This window comes from Pseudochaenichthys georgianus, chromosome 19 (genome assembly GCF_902827115.2).
Source record: "Pseudochaenichthys georgianus chromosome 19, fPseGeo1.2, whole genome shotgun sequence".
NCBI classification, from domain to species: Eukaryota; Metazoa; Chordata; class Actinopteri; order Perciformes; family Channichthyidae; genus Pseudochaenichthys; species Pseudochaenichthys georgianus.
The window spans coordinates 18,282,026-18,299,615 of record NC_047521.1 but is presented as its reverse complement, the minus strand read 5'-3'; the positions used below and the strand labels follow the sequence as shown (position 1 = coordinate 18,299,615).

General features: G+C 40.6%; 1 protein-coding gene across 1 annotated transcript; it reads left to right on the top strand.

Moving 5' to 3' along the window:
- Window positions 1-5,360: 5,360 nt before the first annotated feature.
- LOC117464589 (integrin beta-3-like) lies at window positions 5,361-7,425 on the top strand. The gene is made up of 4 exons (XM_034107119.1): window positions 5,361-5,414; window positions 6,115-6,200; window positions 6,840-7,044; window positions 7,169-7,425. Exons 1-4 carry the CDS (start codon window positions 5,375-5,377, stop codon window positions 7,423-7,425), a joined length of 588 nt encoding a protein of 195 aa, XP_033963010.1. The 5' UTR covers window positions 5,361-5,374.
- The last annotated feature ends 10,165 nt before the right edge of the window (window positions 7,426-17,590 follow it).

The window sequence follows — 17,590 nt, the reverse complement described above, 5'->3', positions numbered from 1 at the left end:
CTTTTGTTGAGCCAAAGCATTTGTTTTTAGAGTGTAGTAGCTATGTTGAAATAAATAAGAAACAATAATTTGGTGTTGTTAACATAGTCTTTGTTGGATACACATGTCAATGTTCTTCAAATTGTGATTTTTATGAAAAGTTTTGAAAACTGATTTTTAGTTGCATTGTGAACTTGTCATTGACTAAGGAATGTACTTAATTATAATTTAAAGAGCTCCAGGGTTGATAAGGGGTAACTTATATTACATACAGGAATGTTAAGGGAAAGTAAAAAGAGGTTTACTGAGTATCTGAAGTACATATAGAAAGGTTAAGGTTGTATTCAAATTAAATATAATAGTGGATTTCTCCACCTAGAATAGACAACAAACATTAAATAACAAACTCACTGTAAGAAATATAGATTGTAATGTTATTTAGGAGTTGTATAATCATGCAATAGTGACTCTCATTTGGTGGTTGTTTAAAGTAGGAAACTGAAAACGCAAACAATTCACCACAATTGTATTTTTAAGTTTATGAAGAAAGAGTACCCTCCATTTATTGAGAACATTTCTGAAGATTGAATATGTGTTCCATTTCTTATATTCCTATTTAAAATGCAATTTTTGAGTAAAGAAGGCAGATGCTAAACTTGGACAAATGTGTTAGTGGTCTGCATGTTGTAAACAAAAGGTTTTGTTCAATCACCAGTTAAATCTGATACAGTATAATTATTACTTCAGTACCTGGGTTTACTGTAAAATGGTCCTGGTTATGATTGATTTGGCTAAAATTTAGTTTAACATCTGAAGAAATGGTGCTGCTAACACGGAAAGCTCGGACACACACCAACACACACACACACAACACACACACACACAAACACACACACACACACACACACACACACACACCACACAACACACACACACACACAACACACACCACACACACACACACACATCACAATGACTGCAGAGGTAGGCAAGGGGTGCTGTCAATCAAACCTGCTGGAGAAAAGAGGAGCTTTTCCCTCGCAGCATGTTGTGCAACTGCTTGTGGAAGTTTTGAAAAGAGAAGGGAAAGGCAAAACCTGAAGCAAGAGCTGAGAGTCACAGATGGAAAGTTGAGCAACACAAGGCCCACTAGAGGAAGGAGAAATGTCCCAAAAGCAACATAGAGAGGAAGAACAACAAAGAACGGAGAAGAAAAGAAGGACGTTTGTGCACACATTTGCACATTCGTGTGGCATCGATGCCTTTCAAACCGATGAGCAGAAGTAAATCCAGTCTTCATGTCTCTAGTGGTGATTGTGTTCCTTAATTGTTTACATCTGTTTGGCCTCATGGCTCGCTCCATGGCCAGTTCTCGTCACATCTCACTGCCATGCCAACATCGCTCATTTCAAATTGAAACAATTTCATCTGAGATCAAAAGTCAGCAGCTTTATTTGTCAAAATGTCTACATGTGTTATACCTACAGAAATCTTGAAATACCGTTTCTCGCAGTCCCACAGCATGGCATAAAACAAGATACAAATATGGCCTAGAATAGATAAACGGGGTATATAAGGGACTAAGTAATAGTAGTAATAAGTACTAGTTAATCATATATTTTTAACAAAACACAATCCACAGAACATGAATTGACTTTAATGCAAGTATTCTTTAGTGTAAATGAGAAAATGATGTTTAAAAGTACTAGTTTCAGTGCGTAGTAGCAGCGGAGATTGGGTAGAAAAGTGACTGGTGCTCGATGAGGGAAGGTTGTGTGTGTGTGTGGGGGGGGGGGGAGGTTAAAGCTCCAGGTCCATTTGGGGCAGGGGGGAAAGGTGGGAAGCAAAGTGGGACTGGAGAGGTCAGGGGAGAGATGTCAGAGGCGGGGAGGGAGGGAGAGAGGCCGAGAGAGGGAGAGGAGGGAGGGGAGAGTTCAGCATCCTGACCGCCTGGTGGAAGAAGCTGTTCCTCAGCCTGGTGGAGCTCGAGCGGAGGCTGCGGAACCTTCTCCCTGAAGGCAGGAGGCTGAAGAGGCTGTTGGAGGGGTGGGTGTAGTCACCCACAATGCTTTGCGGGTGAGGTGGTGTTATAAATGTCCTGTAGTGATGGGAGCGAGGCACCGATGATCCTCTGGGCAGAGTTCACTATGCGCTGCAGGCTCTTGCGGTTGGAGGCGGTTGCAGCTTCCAAACCACAGCGTGATGCAGCTGGTGAGGATGATCTCAGTGGTTGCCTCGGGAGAAGGGAAAGACAGCATGATGGGGGGGGTGGTTTGCTCCGGCTCACTCCGGATGAAGTACAGCGCTGCTGGGTCTTCTTCGCTAGTGCGGTGTTGTTTGGTTTTTCATGGTGAGATCATCTGTGATGGTCACACCCAGATTTGATGGTCAGGGGGAGGGGGGTTGGTAGTGGGTTATCCTGAAGTCAACAAACAATCTCTTTCTGTTTTCTACACGTTGAGGAAGAGATTATTTTGGCACCACAGGGCCCAGCTGGTTCACTTCTTCCCTTTAGTTAGTCTCATCGTTGTGGCTGAGAACCCACCACAGTAGTGTCGTCAGCAACTTCACAATGTGGTTGGAGCTGAAGTTGGGTTTGCCAGTCGTGGGTCAGCAGGGTGAAGCGAAGGGGGCTGAGCACACATCCTTGGGGGGCCCCTATACTATAGTATTTGAGGTGTTGTTGTTGACCCGTAACATCTTTGTGGTCTCTCTGTGAGGAAAGTACAGTAACCAGAGAGTTATAAGGTTAACCTTGAGTGACTGTGTAACCAAACGCAAACACTAAGAACTAGTGATGTTTTCCATTAATCAAACCAGGAGAGACTCACCTACCTCACTAGCAATTTAACCTAAATGTGTTTTTCCCTGCAGTATCCTCCCACCCGAGTCAACCACAGGCTTCAGTGATCATAATAATCATTAACAAAGGCCAAAAGACTCAAGAAGTGTTTAAGCTGGGGGAAACTTAAATACATTTAAGACCCATGAAATCCACACTTGTGCAGATGCATCAATCACAAGATTTCAAAAACTGAAGATTTCACATGAGAAATGACATCTGGTGGATTTGTACAACGGTACTAAGCCAAGGGCAAAATAGTTATGCAAGGATGTTTAAATGTACTTATTAAGCCACTATCATATTCACATTAAAACCTGTGTTGCCAGCCATTGTTAACCATACTATCCATCCATCTTCTCCCGCTTATCCGTGGTCGGGTTGCGGGGTAACGCAGTTCCAGCAGAGAGCCCCAAACTTTTTTTCCCCTGGCCACATCAACCAGCTCTGACTGGGGGATCCCAAGGCGCTCCCAGGCCAGCGAAGAGATATAATCCCTCCACCTGGTCCTAGGTCTACCCCTTGGTCTCTTCCCAGCTGGACGTGCCTGGAACACCTCCCTAGGGAGGCGCCCAGGTGGCATCCTAACTAGGTGCCCGAACCACCTCAACTGGCTCCTTTCGACACAAAGGAGGAGCGGTTCAACTCCGAGTCCCTCCCGGATGACCGAACTTCTTACCTTATCCCTAAGGGAGACACCAGCCACCCTGCGGAGAAAACCCATCTCGACCGCTTGTATCCGCGATCTCGTTCTTTCGGTCATGACCCATCCTTCATGACCATAGGTGAGGGTAGGAACGAAAATGGCCCGGTAGACAGAGAGCTTTGCCTTCTGGCTCAGTTCCCTTTTCGCCACAACGGTGCGGTAAAGCGACTGCAGTACCGCTCCCGCTGCTCCGATTCTCCGGCCCATCTCACGCTCCATTGTTCCCTCACTCGAGAACAAGACCCAGAGATACTTGAACTCCTTCACTTGGGGTAAGGACTCATTCCCTACTTGGAGTGGACAGTCCATCGGTTTCCTGCAGAGAACCATGGCCTCAGATTTGGAGGTGCTGATCCTCATCCCAGCCGCTTCACACTCGGTTGCGAACCGATCCAGTGAGTGCTGAAGGTCGCAGACCGATGAAGCCATTAGAACCACATCATCTGCAAAAAGCAGTGGTGCAATCCTTAGTCCACCGAACTGCAGACCCCCTCCCCCACGACTACACCTCGAAATCCGATCCATGTATGTAACCATACTAATGTATTTTAAAGAAAAGTTAGCTTGTACTGTGGGAAACATTTAAACACAAATGTTTACCTTGCTTGAGGGGTTCATCATGTCACCGAAATTGACGTGTTAATCAGATCACGTGCCTTAGGCCTACTTCCGGGAATGCAAATCAAAACAAAGAGAGGTTGAAAAAAGCGAGAAAGTCGGTTGGATATTAGTTGAAGTTTTGAGCAAATAGTTAATTCTACGACAACCACTCCACTGTGGTAAGCTTACATTGACTATGAAGATATATTCTTGCCAAATAATTGTAGTTTACTCAATGTGGCTCCACAGCAATTTACAGCTTGTGAAAAATACGCAATTTTGTTAGAATTTGGCCAACAGAGACACTTAGCTCTCCAAAAAGCACCGATTTTATTACAAACTACAACCAGATGTAGCTCAGGAGGACAACTGATAAATAGTGCTTTAAAAATATTTAAATAATAGGCTAAACTATTTGATCAAAGTTACGTTTTCAACCTATCTTTAAGTCATTATTCAGTAATTTGTGGCATAAATAACAGAAACAAGTCTGTTTTTTCCTTGTACACCCTGCAGCTAAAGTGTTGAGACCATAGGTTCAGACTGGTTCAGAAGAAGTGAAACTCGTCCTTACAGCAGATGTCCACTAGTGGGCAGTATACACTAACCTCATATACACTTGATTACAGTTCACGCGGAGGGCTACTATATATTAAGCCTAATGCTGATTTGCATCTAATATAAAGCAACACATCACAACTCAGCGATTCAGCCAATACAACCTACATTTTCCAATGAGAACTTACACTACAAATTGTTTTTTTGCGGAAGCTATTTGTCTCTTCTAATTAAAATATAGGCATATTGTAGTGCCGAGAGATATGCACATTTATATGACATTTGAATATTATTATTAGCTAGACCGTACGCAATATTGAGTAACAGATTCAGAACAGACACCAGGGTGCAAAACAACTTACCAGCTGGTTTAACAAGTCACATGTTTGATGCTCAGACCTGCCCTCCTCGGCTCCTCCAGAAGAAAACCTCCTCTAACTCACAGATTGTGGATGCTGCACTTTTCCCGCCCACTGCAGTTAATAGTATGATAATGAGAGCTGTAGATGAGGAGAATGGGAGTGGGTGGCGTTAAGACATTTGACTCTATTTGGAGTTGTGTCGATTGCAGATGAAGAGTTTTTTTTCTTCTTTTGGTCTGCTTGTACTTCCAGCAGAGCTCGTTTGCAGGCTCTTTCTTCTCAGAGCCGCACCAGGATGGGTGCTCTCCGGCGGGCAGGACACTATGGATGTGTCTTTACATCTGCATTGGAATAACGGGAGTATGCGGTAGGTGCTGACATGTAGTTTACATGTTTTGCCCGTGCAGCCAAAAATATATTCCAGGGAGAAAAAACCAGATTTCAACTCTACTAAATATTTAAACAAAATATGCTTTCAGATTAATTGGACTGGGACATATCTGCATGTCCTTCTCCAATTCAAGTGTCAGTGATTTTTATTTGTGAAATGTGCATGTGTTTTCCTGCCTTGGCTCAGTGGGTAGTGTGATGGACTTCGAATCAGGGGATAGCAAGTTCGAGTCCCACTGCAGTCAGCTTGTCGTTGTGTCCCTGGGCAAGACACTTCACACCAAATTGCTCCTGTGGGGATTGCCCACTGTACTCAATGTATGTAAGTCGCTTTGGATAAAAGCGTCTAACAAATGACATGTAATGTAATGCACAAGCCAGGACATTAGGTATGTAGAATTAGTATTTTTTAGTTTTACTCACTTGTCTAACACTTCAAAAACTTCTCATTTGTGTTTCATTTTGCTAATTGGTTTGATTTCTCTAAACAAACCGTTTTTCTTTAACTTGTTCTCATCAAATATAGCTAAACTCTGCTCCTCAGCCAAGTTCCTCATACTGTATAATGTGTTTTAATTTGAATTGAAATCTGTAACAACAGATAACACACACATAAGGTAAACTAATTGCTGTTGGTTGCTTTTGTAAAAACTAAGCAGCTCAGCGTTTGGTTACAGGTTCTAACGTCTGCACCTCCAGAGGGGCCAGCACATGCAAGCAGTGTCTGGCTGTTCACCCCAGCTGTGCGTGGTGCTTACAGGAGGTGGGTTCCTTTTCCACTTCACTTCATTCAGACAATGAACATTTTGCAAGCCAAAAGTGGTACATATCTCCTTTTAACAGCTTAATATGGTTGAGAAATTTCAGTTTTTACAACATCAAATGTGTCCAGGTGAATATGAATTCCATTTTGAAAGTGAAATCCAGGCACTTTAGACACAGTGACTGTCCTTGTGTGACTGCATGTGGATGTAGTAATGGTTCAAACTAATCTGAAGTGATTTATCATTGTAGAACGTGGAGTCGACACACGAAGCCTTTCACACAGGTGCCCTATTTTCTCAGGATGACTTCACTTGGATCATTGCTGAGACAGGTTAAACTGTCAGACAGTGTTCAAATGGGATGGTCTTTTTAGTTTGAGGGGGAATTTGCTTAATTGTGTTGCGAAGATGTTGGAGTGCATCTTTATTCCAATACATTATTTTGACAGGAACATAATGTTGAACTTCCTCATCACAGATCCTTCAAATCAATCCAACATGCCCTTATCTCTCAACAAAGCTTTATTCCAGATGGGAATTATCTAAATAAACATCTGTATGACACATTTTTAACACATACAATATCTCTGAATAGCTGACTGCTTCTCTGTATAAAATGTACATGCCTCTTCTGTCAGGACTTCGGCCAGGGGTTTGCCAGATCTTCCCGGTGTGACCTGAAGAGTAACCTGGTGGCAGCAGGCTGTGCTACGTCTTCTCTGGAGTCTCCAATCAGCAAACTGCAGGTGATCGAGGACCGGCCCCTCAGCAACAAGGCAGCAGGGGCCACGCAAGATGTCACACAGATTAAACCACAGAGACTACAAATCACCCTCAGGCCAGGTAAGGAATGACGTTTCTGACATCCTGAAGTGGAGAGATTGGGGAATATCAAGAACATTTTATAAAAGATGTACCATGAGGAAAATCTATTTGAAAAATGATGTTTCTGTATCTCCCTTCCAAGATGATGCTAAGCGCTTCACAGTGAAGGTGCGTCAGGTAGAGGACTACCCTGTGGATCTCTACTACCTCATGGATCTCTCTTACTCCATGAACGATGACCTCTTCCGCCTGAGGACTTTGGGAAAAGGCCTGGCCGAGGCCATGAATCGCACCACCAGCAACCTCCGCATGGGCTTCGGGGCTTTTGTGGACAAGCCGCTCTCGCCTTACATGTACATCTCCCCCAAAGAGGCTGTGAAGAACCCCTGCTACAGGTAAAAGACAATTATAATAAACTTCTTACAGTATTATGCAACTTGTGTGTGTGTGTGTGTGTGTGTGTGTTGTGTGTGTGTGTGTGTGTGTGTGTGTGTGGGTGTGTGTGTTGTGTGTTGTGTGTGTGTGGGGTGTGTGTGTGTGTGGGTGTGTGGGTGTGTGTGTGTGTGTGTGTGTGTGTGTGTGTGTGTGTGTGTGGTGTGTGTGTGTGTGTGTGTGTGTGTGTGTGTGTGTGCTTTACCCTTCAGATGAATCAGTGTGAGAGAACACTTTCGCAACCTTTGGATTGGATTTGTAGCCGTTTCTTCGAAGTAGCATGTGTATGAATGCATACACATGCTCTTATGGCCTAGAGAAGGAAGAAAAATGCTGCAATTACACTTCTAAAAGACACAGGTTGATGCACACACACACACACACACAAAATATTATTATTTGTTTGGTATTTCATTTTTTATTATTATTGATTTTTTTGTTATACTTTTTTCATGAATTTCTGTATTTTATTTGATGTTAATCTAATATATTTTTTTATATATTTCTCTCTTTATTTGACATCCTATTATATTCATATCAGTGTGTGACGTCTGATATTATTCTAATATTTTTAAAATATGTTTCTCTTTTATTTTACATCCTTTTTTATAGCATTTTTTGGCTTAGTTCGAATTTTCTTCAGAAATATTCATAAAAAGTTGCTATAAAAAATGTAGCAATAAAATAGTGTTTTATATTCCTAATAATTATTGTAATTTCTTTAAAAAATGTGTTTTTAATAATATTGTAATGTTAAAGTACCTCCCTGATGACGCTCGCTCCGCGCGGGTTCTTCAAGTCGACACAGATACTCTGAAACGATAAGCTGTATTTATTACATTTAATTGAATTGTAATATAATAAATGTATATAAGTATATAAAGTGTTACCTCTTGTTCCTGTTGACGGTCAGGAAGTAGGGGCTTTCTGATCCGACAAACGGGGGCCCCCAGGATCTGGTGTCTCCCCAGCACCTTCACAAAAACTACATTACCCACAATGCCTTGCACATACTCTGCATAATAATGATAATAACTGCTTTTAATCTGTACCTAATTCGTGTTTTATATATTGTAAGTGTGTTGTTCTAATATGAATTGCTACTCTATAAATAACATGTATTATTAATATCATATCTTATATTTGCTAACTTATATATATTAGAGCTGCTATCATTTTGTTGTTGAGCACTTTGTAGTGAATATAAATATTTTATTTGTGTTCATGGTTCCATGAAGCATGAACTGAAGTCTGGCAGCAATTGAGTTTCTTCATTGCAAAAATGTCTTACCTTCACACTTCTAGCCACCAGTGATGAGAGCCACCTGGTCCACATGTGAGCATCATTTGTTTGTCAGACGTATGTCGTTTACTGTATGGGACTATTTGCAGTGGTGACTAGTGACTAGTGACCGAGCCTAGTGACTGTAGGCTATCTTTTTAATTTTTTTTTATTAAGAGTTTGTTCGTCAAGTGGGAAAAGCTAAGTATTTTTTGTAAGGTATGTGTTTCTCTATTTCTCTACGATACTGTTATGATAAGGTAGGAAAGTAGGTATGAAGGTAAGTAAGTAAGGTAGGTAGGTACATGATTTAAAAAAAATGTTTAAGTTGTATGTACTTAATTACCCTCATTCGGGATACAAGTTTTTAAGTTGATTACTCCAAAAATGAAGTTGCTCCAACTTGTTTTACCGTATGATTTAAAAGGAATTTTAAGTTGTATGTACTTAATTACCATCATTGTGAACACACGTTTTTAAGTTGACAACCATTTATTTTCATTTCATTTCATTTCAAACCTTTATTATACAGATAAAATCCCATTGAGATCATTGATCTCTTTTCCAAGGGAGACCTGCTCAAGTAGTTCCACATGAAACATAAAAACATAAATAGAACAACAAAAGGACATCATCCAGCATCATTTACATAATTATCCACATAAACAGGTACCAATAGCTTCCGATTGAGTAGCATCCAACCGAGCTTTAAAAACATTTAGTGGCACCAGATTGTTAAGTTTCCATTGAATTTGCAGACTTTCCAAGACAGAGGAGCTGCGCATCTAAAAGCTGTCTTCCCTAAGACAGTCATAGCAGTTGGCACATTTAATAAAACCACAGCATTCGATCTCAGGCAGTAGCCACTTACAATTTTCCGTGAGATCAGGGAGCAGATATAAGATGGAAGTTTCCCTAACATGGCTTTTATATAAAAATGTACCAGTGACTGAGCCTCCGTACAGTTAGTGAAAGCAAACCAGCCCTTGCATACAGGGTACAGTGATGGGTTAATGCTTTACAGTTTGTCACAAATCTTAGTGCACTGTGATACGCAGCATCTAACTTGACCAGGCAATTGGCAGGTGCATTCATATAGACCAGGTCACCATAGTCCAGCACAGGTAAAAAGGTCACAGTGACTAGCCTTTTCCTGGCCTCAAGCGAGAAACAGGACTTTTCTGAAAAAGAACCCTAGCCTAACCCTCAGTTTTTTTAGCAGGTTATTTACATGAAGTTTAAAAGAGAGACAATCATCAAGCCAGATACCCAGGTATTTGTAACAGGTAACCACTTCAAGTTGTGTTCCTTGCGTAGTTACAATATCTAAAACAGGCTCTGGTGTCTTTTTAGCTTTAGAAAAGAGCATTACTTTGGTTTTATCCACATTATAAATTAAGTTGCTAAATATTTGTATTCAATAGTTTTTTTCTTAGCTTTTCATGTTTTTGCCTTTAAAGAAAAAATTAATTGATTCCACAACAAAAATATTAGGCAATTCACTTTTATTTTGAACTGCAGTTGTTTATTTCAACACATGATGTTTCAATGAGGAGAGAACTTGCGGTGAGCTTCATTTAAATCTTGGAAAAAAGATAAATAACACAAACTTAAATTGCCCCACAAATAATAATAAACACATTAGCCATATTACCATGGGAAAAGGGCACACAGCAATACATGCTGCCATCACATCGAAGTTAGAGCCCTTTGCATATTTAAAACCAGTGCCATATATGTAAAATCTGTAAAGTTTTTGTAAAACTACAGTAACAAACTTTCAATGGCCACCAATCTGCAGATCACACACATCAATTTTACAAAAGATGTAACAAAGATGTTTCACACTTCCGAGTGCCGTAAGTCATATTTCAAACAGTATGAACACATTTAACGCAGAATGCTTGCTCATTCATTTGTTTCCCTCGACCACGATGGTTGCCATCGTATGGTCAGATCCTGCATGGACCGGTCACTGATGAAGGTGATATTCATGTCCTTTTGAAGCACATTAAATAATAGGTTAGCGCATCAGAGATAATGAATTAGGTAATGCATACTTTTCAAACTGTCACTCTTAGCGAATTCAGAGCCATTATTACCAGCTGCTAAAGCAACGCTGGTATTGTTTTCACCTATTGAGTCTGCATGTGTGTGTCAGCATGGCAATGTGGTCCTGAAGACACACAGAGGTGCTTTTGAGTACTTTGCCTAGTGTTTAAATGCATGTGGCATACAGATTTTGTCAATCACAACCGTGCAAGTTTTAGTGTATCCTTCTCATCTTTTTTGCAGGTTCCATACAATATGTGAACTGGTTAAGTGAAGAGCAGAAGCCACTTGTCAAATTGTATACAATCCTTTTCCCATGCCTATTGCTGTCAACACCTATCCATGCTGAACGTTGCTAAGATATTATTGATTGAGGTGTGGCCAAAAGTGCAATATGCTTCAAAATGTAACTGACCGAGAGCAGTGCTTTTGTCCTGTGCCCATGGATTTTATTTTATTTCAAGATTTTTAATTACGTTGCTAAACTCCTTGAAAAGGTCCTCTTCCTTTTCTCCAAGGTACACGACAGGGCAGCGGATGGCTATAGTTCTCTGCGTACTTCAATTGTATTGTGCTATTTTTGAAAAGGAAAAAAAGAGAAATTACCTAAATGAATATATTCTGAACTGCCAACAACTTGCATTTTCAATGACAACTCTAAATAACGATCCTACCTCAAGAAGCATGTCCTTGATCTGCTTCACGAGATTCATTTTGAATAAAAAGCGATATCACAATAGTAACCAAAGTATTTTTTACACTCACAGCAGCCTCTACTACTTTGTATCCTCTCACAGAACTATTCACAGTTCAAAGGCTTCTAATTTTGGTCAAACAGCAATTTGCCATACAGTGCAACTACAGTAAGGCTACTGTATTTGAATGACAAAAGACGACACTCACCTTAAAATGTCCTTTGTATATTTCTATTTGTCTTAACTGTCGGAACTTGTCCAGGCATGTTAAGTGGGAGTGGACTTGAAATCCTTAACTCAAGGTGTAGAACAATTAAGTTATCAAGCCAATTGTATTACTTACTACAACTTGAATTTAGTTTTAAGTCAATTAACGCAGAAATCAGAGTTCAAATTACACACAATATTAAGTTGATGTAATTACCAACATTATTACGTCAACACAACTTATAAATTAATGTTTGCAACTTAAATGTTTATCTAAATTACAATTAACTAACATTTTTATCTTGCAACCATGCATTTAATTAAGTGGAGGTGAAAGGTCGCCTGAATTCGTTTTTAGAGTGTAGTAGGTACACTCTAAAAAGTAATTCAGGAGACCTTTTACCACCACTTAATTAAATGCATGGTTGCAAGATACAAATTTGAATTAATTGATTTAGATAAGTTGCAAATATTAATTTATAAGTTGTGTTGACGTAATAATGTTGGTCATTACATCAACTTAATATTGTGTGTATTTGAACTCTGATTTCTGCGTTAATTGACTTAAAACTAAATTCAAGTTGTAGTAAGTAATACAATTGGCTTGATAACTTAATTGTTCTACACTTTGAGTTAAGGATTTTTCAAGTCCACTCCCACTTAACATGCCTGGACACGTTCCGACGTTAAGACAAATATCAATACTATACAAAGGACATTTTAAGGTGAGTGTCATCTTTTGTCATTCAAATACAGTAGTTGCACTGTATAGGCAAATTGCTGTTTGACCAAAATTAGCAGCCTTTGAACTGTGAATAGTTCTGTGAGAGGATACAAAGTAGTAGAGGCTACTGTGAGTGTAAACATACTTTGGTTACTATTGTGATATAACTTTTTATTGAAAAAAATGATTGGTGAAGCAGATCAAGGACATACTTCTTGAGGTACTGTAGGATCGCTATTTAGAGTTGTCATTGAAATGTTGAAAAAAGTTGTTGGCAGTCACCCATTCAGAATATATTAATTTAGGTAATTTCTCTTTTTTTCCTTTTTCAAAAATAGCACAATACAATTGAAGTACGCAGAGAACTATAGCCATCCGCTGCCTTGTCGTGCACCTTGGAGAAAAGGAAGAGGACCTTTTCAAGGAGTTTAGCAACATAATTAAAAATCTTGAAATAAAAATAAAATCCATGGGCACAGGACAAAAGCACTGCTCTCTGTCAGTTACATTTTGAAGCATATTGCACTTTTGGCCACACCTCAATCAATAATCTCTTAGCAACGTTCAGCATGGATAGGTGTTGACAGCAATAGCATGGGAAAAGGATTGTATACAATTTGACAAGTGGCTTCTGCTCTTCACTTAACCAGTTCACATATTGTATGGAACCTGCAAAAAAGATGAGAAGATACACTAAAACTTGCACGGTTGTGATTGACAAAATCTGTTCACATGCATTTAAACACTAGGCAAAGTACTCAAAAGCACCTCTGTGTGTCTTCAGGACCACATTGCCATGCTGACACACACATGCAGACTCAATAGGTGAAAACAATACCAGCGTGCTTTAGCAGCTGGTAATACTGGCTCTGAATTCGCTAAGAGTGACAGTTTGAAAAGTATGCAATTACCTAATTCATTATCTCTTATGCGCTAACCTATTATTTAATGTGCTTCAAAAGGACATGAATATCGCCTTCATCAGTGACCGGTCCATGCAGGATCTGACCATACGATGGCAACCATCGTGGTCGAGGAAAACAAATGAATGAGCAAGCATTCTGCGTTAAATGTGTTCATACTGTTCAAAAATAATGACTGTCGGCAATCGGCAGTGTGAACATCTTTGTTACATCTTTGTAAAATTGATGTGTGTGGCCTGCAGATTGGTGGCCATTGAAAGTTTGTTACTGTAGTTTTACAAAAACTTTACAGATTTTACATATTTGCCACTGGTTTTAAATATGCAAAGGGCTCTAACTTCGATGTGATGGCAGCATGTATTTGCTGTGTCCCCTTTCATTTCCCATGGTAATATGGCTAATGTGTTTATTTATTATTTGTGGGGCAATTTAAATGTGTTATTTATCTTTTTTTCTGAAGATTTAAATGAAGCTCAGCGCAAGTTCTTTACAGGAAGACTGGGTGTGTATACATTCACTCCGCAGCTGCATATAATCAGCTCATCACAGGCGTTCTCTTTAACCTATTACATTTCACCTCATTCTCCAGCAGCCAATCACCGTGCTGCAGCCAAACTTTAAAATGGTTCTCCTCTCTCCTACAGTCAGCTGTGATTCCAGGTTTTCATGCTGCCACCCGCCTCCTCCCCATCCACCTCCTTTCATCATATCCAGTGCCAGGAGAGCTAATCCAAGACCTCATCACATCCCCTCTAGTTGGAACAACTTGATCTTTGGAGTAATCAACTTAAAAACGTGTGTTTATGCTACCAATTATTAAGTAAGTGGTCATTAAAAACACCTCTGATAGAGGAAAAGCCTTCTCCCCTAACTCAAATAAGTTTGTTGGTTCAACACAATTTCATTAGAAGTTGTCATAACTCAATAAACATTGATGCAGCTGTTGCGTTGATTTTCTTTTGTTGAGCCAAAGCATTTGTTTTTAGAGTGTAGTAGCTATGTTGAAATAAATAAGAAACAATAATTTGGTGTTGTTAACATAGTCTTTGTTGGATACACATGTCAATGTTCTTCAAATTGTGATTTTTATGAAAAGTTTTGAAAACTGATTTTTAGTTGCATTGTGAACTTGTCATTGACTAAGGAATGTACTTAATTATAATTTAAAGAGCTCCAGGGTTGATAAGGGGTAACTTATATTACATACAGGAATGTTAAGGGAAAGTAAAAAGAGGTTTACTGAGTATCTGAAGTACATATAGAAAGGTTAAGGTTGTATTCAAATTAAATATAATAGTGGATTTCTCCACCTAGAATAGACAACAAACATTAAATAACAAACTCACTGTAGAAATATAGATTGTAATGTATTTAGGAGTTGTATAATCATGCAATAGTGACTCTCATTTGGTGGTTGTTTAAAGTAGGAAACTGAAAACGCAAACAATTCACCACAATTGTATTTTTAAGTTTATGAAGAAAGAGTACCCTCCATTTATTGAGAACATTTCTGAAGATTGAATATGTGTTCCATTTCTTATATTCCTATTTAAAATGCAATTTTTGAGTAAAGAAGGCAGATGCTAAACTTGGACAAATGTGTTAGTGGTCTGCATGTTGTAAACAAAAAGGTTTTTGTTCAATCACCAGTTAAATCTGATACAGTAATAATTATTTACTTCAGTACCTGGTACTGTAAAATGGTCTGGTATGATTGATTTGGCTAAAATTTAGTTTAACATCTGAAGAAAATGCTGCTGCTAACACGGAAAGCTCAGGACACACACACACACACACACACACACACACACACACACACACACACACACACACACACACACACACACACACACACACACACACACACACACACACACACACACACACACACACACACACACACACACACACACACACACACACACAATGACTGCAGAGTAGGCAAGGGGTGCTGTCAATCAAACCTGCTGGAGAAAAGAGGAGCTTTTCCCTCGCAGCATGTTGTGCAACTGCTTGTGGAAGTTTTGAAAAGAGAAGGAAAGGCAAACATGAAGCAAGAGAGAGAGTCACAGATGGAAAGTTGAGCAACACAAGGCACTAGAGGAAGGAGAAATGTCCAAAAAGCAACATAGAGAGGAAGAACAACAAAGAACGGAGAAGAAGAAGGGACGTTTGTGCACACATTTGCACATCGTGTGGCATCGATGCCTTTCAAACCGATGAGCAGAAGTAATCCAGTCTTCATTGTCTCTAGTGGTGATTGTGTTCCTTAATTGTTTACATCTGTTTGGCCTCATGGCTCCGCTCCATGGCCAGTTCTCGTCACATCTCACTGCCATGCCAACATCGCTCATTTCAATGAAACAATTTCATCTGAGATCAAAGTCAGCTTTATTGTCAAAATGTCTACATGTGTTATACCTACAGAAATCTTGAAATACCGTTTCTCGCAGTCCCACAGCATGGCATAAAACAAGATACAAATATGGCCTAGAATAGATAAACGGGGTATAAGACTAAGTAATAGTAGTAATAAGTACTAGTTAATCATATATTTTTAAAAAAACACAATCCACAGAACATGAATTGACTTTAATGCAAGTATTCTTTAGTGTAAATGAGAAAATGATGTTTAAAGTATAGTTTCAGTGCAGTAGCAGCGGAGATGGGTAGAAAAGTGACTGGTGCTCGATGAGGGAAGGTTGTGTGTGTGTGTGGGGGGGGGGGAGTTAAAGTCCAGGTCCATTTGGGGCAGGGGGGAAAGGTGGGAAGCAAGGTGGAGAGGTCAGGGGAGAGATGTCAGAGGCGGGGAGGGAGGGAGAGAGGCGAGAGAGGGAGAGGAGGGAGGGGAGAGAGTTCAGCATCCTGACCGCCTGGTGGAAGAAGCTGTTCCTCAGCCTGGTGGAGCTCGAGCGGAGGCTGCGGAACCTTCTCCCTGAAGGCAGGAGGCTGAAGAGGCTGTTGGAGGGGTGGGTGTAGTCACCCACAATGCTTTGCGGGTGAGGTGGTGTTATAAATGTCCTGTAGTGATGGGAGCGAGGCACCGATGATCCTCTGGGCAGAGTTCACTATGCGCTGCAGGCTCTTGCGGTTGGAGGCGGTGCAGCTTCCAAACCACAGCGTGATGCAGCTGGTGAGGATGATCTCAGTGGTGCCTCGGGAGAAAGACAGCATGATGGGGGGTGGTGCTCCGGCTCACTCCGGATGAAGTACAGGCGCTGCTGGGTCTTCTTCGCTAGTGCGGTGTTGTTGTTTTTCCATGGTGAGATCATCTGTGATGGTCACACCCAGGAATTTGATGGTCAGGGGGAGGGGGGTTGGTAGTGGGTTCTCCTGAAGTCAACAACAATCTCTTTTGTTTTCTACACGTTGAGGAAGAGATTATTTTGGCACCACAGGGCCAGCTGGTTCACTTCCTTCCTTTAGTTAGTCTCATCGTTGTGGCTGAGACCCACCACAGTAGTGTCGTCAGCAAACTTCACAATGTGGTTGGAGCTGAAGTTGGGTTTGCAGTCGTGGGTCAGCAGGGTGAAGAGAAGGGGGCTGAGCACACATCCTTGGGGGGCCCCTATACTATAGTATTTGAGGTGTTGTTGTTGACCCGTACATCTTGTGGTCTCTCTGTGAGGAAGTACAGTAACCAGAGAGTTATAAAGGTTAACCTTGAGTGACTGTGTAACCAAACGCAAACACTAAGAACTAGTGATGTTTTCCATTAATCAAACCAGGAGAGACTCACCTACCTCACTAGCAATTTAACTAAATGTGTTTTCCCTGCAGTATCCTCCCACCCGAGTCAACTCACAGGCTTCAGTGATCATAATAATCATTAACAAAGGCCAAAAGACTCAAAGAAGTGTTAAGCTGGGGGAAACTTAAATACATTTAAGACCCATGAAATCCACACTTGTGCAGATGCATCAATCACAAGATTTCAAAAACTGAAGATTTCACATGAAGAAAATGACATCTGGTGGATGTAAACGGTACTAAAGCCAAGGGCAAAATAGTTATGCAGGATGTTAAATGTACTTATTAAGCCACTATCATATTCACATTAAAACCTGTGTTGTCCAGCCATTGTTAACCATACTATCCATCCATCTTCTCCCGCTTATCCGTGGTCGGGTTGCGGGGGTAGCAGTTCCAGCAGAGAGCCCCAAACTTTTTTTCCCCTGGCCACATCAACCAGCTCTGACTGGGGGATCCCAAGGCGCTCCCAGGCCAGCGAAGAGATATAATCCCTCCA

Excerpts from the sequence above, each read along its gene's own strand:
- LOC117464589 (XM_034107119.1), top strand. The coding sequence starts at position 5,375 with ATGTGTCTTTACATCTGCATTGGAATAACGGGAGTATGCG. Across the intron at positions 5,415-6,114 it reads TGGAATAACGGGAGTATGCG|GTTCTAACGTCTGCACCTCC; the intron begins GTAGGTGCTGAC and ends GTTTGGTTACAG. Across the intron at positions 6,201-6,839 it reads GTGCGTGGTGCTTACAGGAG|GACTTCGGCCAGGGGTTTGC; the intron begins GTGGGTTCCTTT and ends CTCTTCTGTCAG.